We start from the raw sequence: 4,336 nt of genomic DNA on the forward strand, positions 1-4,336 counted from the left end.
GTATTTTTACAGTCTTTATTTTATAGTTAAAATATATGTTTATTAAATAAAGTCTAATGTTACAACTAATCGGGGATCCCTTTAACACTTTAAAAACAAAACAAAAAAATCAGAGACCAGTCACCCAACATTATTTGTGCACAAATCTGTCCTGGTTAAAGCTCCACAGTTTTTAACAGACAGATTCCTCCACGAACGTTTGTTTTCTGTCCATCCAGGGGTTTTTGACTGTCTTTATAAATGTCTGCTTCCAGGTAGCCTACAACCGTCAGCTTCTGGATGAGAGTAGGTTTTTTATGAAGCGAGTGGTTGAAGAAAATGCAGCATCCGAGTACTTTTAGCGTGAACAAAGACGCCCACAAACTTCTGACAATAATACGTTCTTATGTGGAGGGGGGTAAAGTTTTGGCCAACTGGTTCTGACAAGAAGAGGCCCAAATGTTGACACTCCAAACAAAATGACAGAATTTTCATCATGAAACTGCAACAATCCCATCTGATTTCTGCAGTTCTGGAGCATACTGGCCACTGTGGGTCTTGGTTTTATCAGAATCAGAAGAATAACAAGGCCCTCTCTGTAGTCTGCACTCAAAATGAAATCTTCCTTCTCTTCTAAAGTATTACATGTACATAAAACCAAACTTCCTGGTCACACACCTGGGGCGGTACCTTTTACATCAGACAATGCCAACAAGCTTTGTTGATGTTACAGAGAGGGAAACTGGGACAGACTTACACTCTCTTTCTTTGTTTAAAGAATTACAGCAACAGATCAAATATAAGACTGGATCAATAACTCAGTTAATTAGATATAAAATTTCCTTCAATCTAACAGAACTAATAAAACATTTATTTAACAGACTTTTTACAGGTGGATATCTGGGTGTGGATAACATTAAACATTTAATACAAACAGCTGGGGTTACTATAAAGCGGTAATGTGAACTCACCAGATCAGCTGTGTGCTCGATGTAGACCTGGTCACTGAACCGAATACCACAGATCAAAGAAGGTGGGACGTGAGAGCGCAGAACTGACTGTTCTGAGATCAGCTGCTGCAGACGCCTGATGGGAAACGGGTCCTCAGTGCAGATATACAGCGCTCCTGAAACACAGGTTCATTCAGTCAGCCGAAGGTTTGACCCTAACCCTGACAAGCCAAAGGTTTGACCAATCAGTCAAAGGTTTGACCCTAACCCTGACAAGCCAAATGTTTGATCAGTCAGCCAAAGGTTTGACCAGTCAGCCGAACGTTTGACCAGTCAGCCAAAGGTTTGATCAATCATCCAAAGGTTTGACCAGTCAGCCGAAGATTTGATCCTAACAAGCCAAAGGTTTGACCAGTCAGCCAAAGGTTTAACCAGTCAGCCAAAGGTTTAACCAGTCAGTCAAAGGTTTAACCAGCCAGCCGAAGGTTTAACCAGTCATCCAAAGGTTTGACCAGTCATCCAAAGGTTTAACCAGTCAGCCGAAGATTTAACCATCCAGCCGAAGGTTTAACCAGTCATCCGAAGGTTTTACCAGTCACCCGAAGGTTTGACCGGTCAGCCGAAGGTTTGACCAGTCAACCAAAGGTTTGACCAGTCAGTCAAAGTTTTAACCAGTCAGCCAAAGGTTTAACAAGTCAGCCAAAGGTTTGACCAGTCAGCCAAAGGTTTGACCAGTCAACGAAAGGTTTAACCAGTCATCCAAAGGTTTGACCAGTCAACCAAAGGTTTAACCAGTCAGCCGAAGGTTTGACCAGTCAAGTCAAAGCTTTAACCAGTCAGCCAGAGGTTTAACCAGTCAGCCAAAGGTTTGACCAGTTAACTAAAGGTTTAACCAGTCAGTCAAAGGTTTAACCAGTCATCCAAAGGTTTGACCAGTCAGTCAAAGGTTTAACCAGTCATCCAAAGGTTTAACCAGTCAGTCAAAGGTTTAACCAGTCAGCCGAAGGTTTGACCAGTCAGCCGAAGGTTTGACCAGTCAGTCAAAGGTTTAACCAGTCATCCAAAGGTTTAACCAGTCATCCAAAGGTTTAACCAGTCATCCAAAGGTTTAACCAGTCATCCTGGAGATGTGTTCACTGACCGTTTATTCTCTGTTGATGCGTTCACTGACCTGAGCTCAGGCCTCCATGTTCTCGGGGGTACTGCACTGACAGGCTCAGCTGCAGGCCCAGCTGGGTCTTGCCTGCCCCGCTCTCTCCTGACAGTTCTGTGATGGTCCCTACAGGCAGACCCCCCTTCAGCAGCTGGTCCAGAACTGGACAGCCAAGTCCAAGCCTGAGGCCAGACTGGAACCCATGATGACCCTCGGCCTGTTGCAGCTGCAAGGCTGAGCACACAGAAACACTGTTACTGTCATGATGGTGAGACATAGGATGACATCAACAGACCTGCCTGACCTGTGATTGGACGATGTCTTCTGCATGCGGCGGCGGTGGCGACAAGCACCTGCTGGACCTCAGACTGGGACAAACCAGTGAGTCTCTGCAGGTCCAGACCCGAAACACACAAGACCTCCCTGAAGGACTTTAGTTGAGCTGGAGAAGAGAGGATTACCATGGCAACATGATAATGCTGAACACTGCAGTAACATGTAGCTTTTATCTGGTCCTAGAGCAGAACCTGAAGAGTTTATCTGGTTATATTCACTGAAAATAATTAGATTCAAGTCTGCCAGAGTTCTGTCAGTAATGATCTAAAACATGTTGGGTCCTAACTCCCATCACTGTTGGTTGTCGACCTCTCCTGGCCTGGACTGAGTCTAACTGCACGACAGGAAACCCTGACCTGGTTCTGGACTTCGGTTCGGTTCTGACCTCTCTGTAGCGCCGCGGTGATGGTCGGGTTGAGCTGCAGCTGGTCCCAGATCATCTCTCCACAGACCCGCTCCTGACTTCGGTTAAACTCTACATCATTTGTTTACATCTGTGAACGCGGAAACCCGCCTAAAGACGTTGTAGATATTACGTCATCAGGAGGCGCCGGGTAGAACCATACAGGGTTTTAGCAGGGGGAACCGGTATCTTTGTTCGGTTAAAAATGGACGTGGTTCTTCTCAAGGCATGACTATGTAATTACACTCAAACAACAGCTATGCACATTTAAATCTTATATAATGCAGTAAATCTTATAGTATCGAGATTATACTATCTGCGTCCCGATAATGACGTCACAAGCTCGCGACAGGAGAGGAAAACTATTATTGTTACTGTATGAAACAAATGGATTTAACTGAAGTCTGAGGTTCTGTTTCTGTAAATAAATAAAATAAATAATCTTTGAAACACGGATCAGACTTCGTGGCTTCCAGCAGCTCCATTCTGGACACACTTCTGCTGAGGGCCGGTGTTCTGCGGAGGTAAATCCTGGATGTTTCAATGGTTCCGGGGTTCGGTCGCGGCTTTGTTGCACCGTAGATTGCGAGTTCGAGTCCTGGTTGGTTTTATTTTCTGGTTTGTTTTATAAAAACGGAACCAATTTTAGGTTAGGGTAAGTAAAACCTGATCTAAAGAGAAATAATCGATGTTTTGTTTTGTTTTGGATAAACCGAACTTCAGAGGTTCTGCTGGTGAGAACTCTTATCTGTGGCCTTTCTAAACATCCTGAATCAAATTTGTGCAACTTCAGGTTGAAAACGTTGTGATGTGTAAAATGTTAATAGAAACAAATGCAGTTAGTCCAATCTCAAACCCATGTTTGAATCATAACAGAACACAGACGGGTCAAATGTCGCTTTTAAGAAGAAAATCCGGTCGTTTTGAGTTTGACTCTTTGAAGCATCTCGTCTTCATTTGACAACAGATGATAAACATTCTGGACCTGAGACCAGTTCTGGAGGATTCTGTTAGGGAGAACCAAGAAGTGGGGGGAAAGGCACTGGACAGACAGATGTATACAATTCACAAAACTGGAAAAGAAAAATAATTTTACTTTTGTTCATCACAAAGTTTGTACAAGTCTAGTCAGGCTCTCAGCTCTGCACCAGAGCAGAACCAGGCTGGTAATCAGGTCCAACCCCAGAGTAACTGACCCAGACAGGTGTGGACTTGAAATGGTCTGTTATTGTGGCTTTACTTGGTTTCTATGATCGTCAGCAGAACCTGTCAAATTTCCCTCTTTTTTAGGAATCTGACAACAAATGTGCAACACAAGAAAATACCCAACATGACTTTCATCATCCAGCAGAATCTGTGAGGCCCGCTTTAGATCCAGGACCGAACCCCCACCCCTCCTGCAACATCAGTTTCAGGTTAAATGTTGGTAAAATGTCAGAATCTCAACATTTAAACTGAGTTGGTTATGGAGGTAAATTTGTGTTTTTATTATTCAATCAAACAAAAAGCATCTTC

The 4,336-nt window shown here is 43.7% G+C and overlaps 2 protein-coding genes across 12 annotated transcripts in view; one reads left to right on the forward strand and one right to left on the reverse strand.

Annotated features, from left to right (window-relative positions):
- The window catches only part of xrcc3 (X-ray repair complementing defective repair in Chinese hamster cells 3), a 7,396-nt gene extending 4,466 nt beyond the window's left edge, over window positions 1-2,930 (reverse strand). Inside the window, exons 1-4 of the mRNA XM_014022637.1 lie at window positions 2,804-2,930; window positions 2,387-2,524; window positions 2,101-2,316; window positions 951-1,105 (exon numbers count right to left, since the gene is read on the reverse strand). Coding sequence (XP_013878091.1) covers window positions 951-1,105; window positions 2,101-2,316; window positions 2,387-2,524; window positions 2,804-2,858 — 564 coding nt within the window. The 5' untranslated portion in view covers window positions 2,859-2,930. The remainder of the gene's footprint in view (window positions 1-950; window positions 1,106-2,100; window positions 2,317-2,386; window positions 2,525-2,803) is intronic.
- Window positions 2,931-3,040: 110 nt separating this feature from the next.
- brf1b (BRF1 general transcription factor IIIB subunit b) overlaps window positions 3,041-4,336 on the forward strand; it is a 43,281-nt gene continuing 41,985 nt past the window's right edge. For 2 of the 11 annotated variants that reach the window (XM_014022623.1, XM_014022629.1), the window contains exons 1-2: window positions 3,149-3,345; window positions 4,112-4,292. In XM_014022623.1, the coding sequence (XP_013878077.1) occupies window positions 4,287-4,292 (6 nt within the window). In that variant the 5' untranslated portion in view covers window positions 3,149-3,345; window positions 4,112-4,286. Of the gene's footprint in view, window positions 3,058-3,148; window positions 3,477-3,537; window positions 3,556-4,111; window positions 4,293-4,336 lie in introns of those variants that run through there. The other 9 variants (XM_014022628.1, XM_014022624.1, XM_014022631.1 and 6 more) reach the window with 9 other exon arrangements.

Source organism: Austrofundulus limnaeus, unplaced genomic scaffold (assembly GCF_001266775.1).
Source record: "Austrofundulus limnaeus strain Quisiro unplaced genomic scaffold, Austrofundulus_limnaeus-1.0 Scaffold337, whole genome shotgun sequence".
Taxonomy (NCBI): Eukaryota; Metazoa; Chordata; class Actinopteri; order Cyprinodontiformes; family Rivulidae; genus Austrofundulus; species Austrofundulus limnaeus.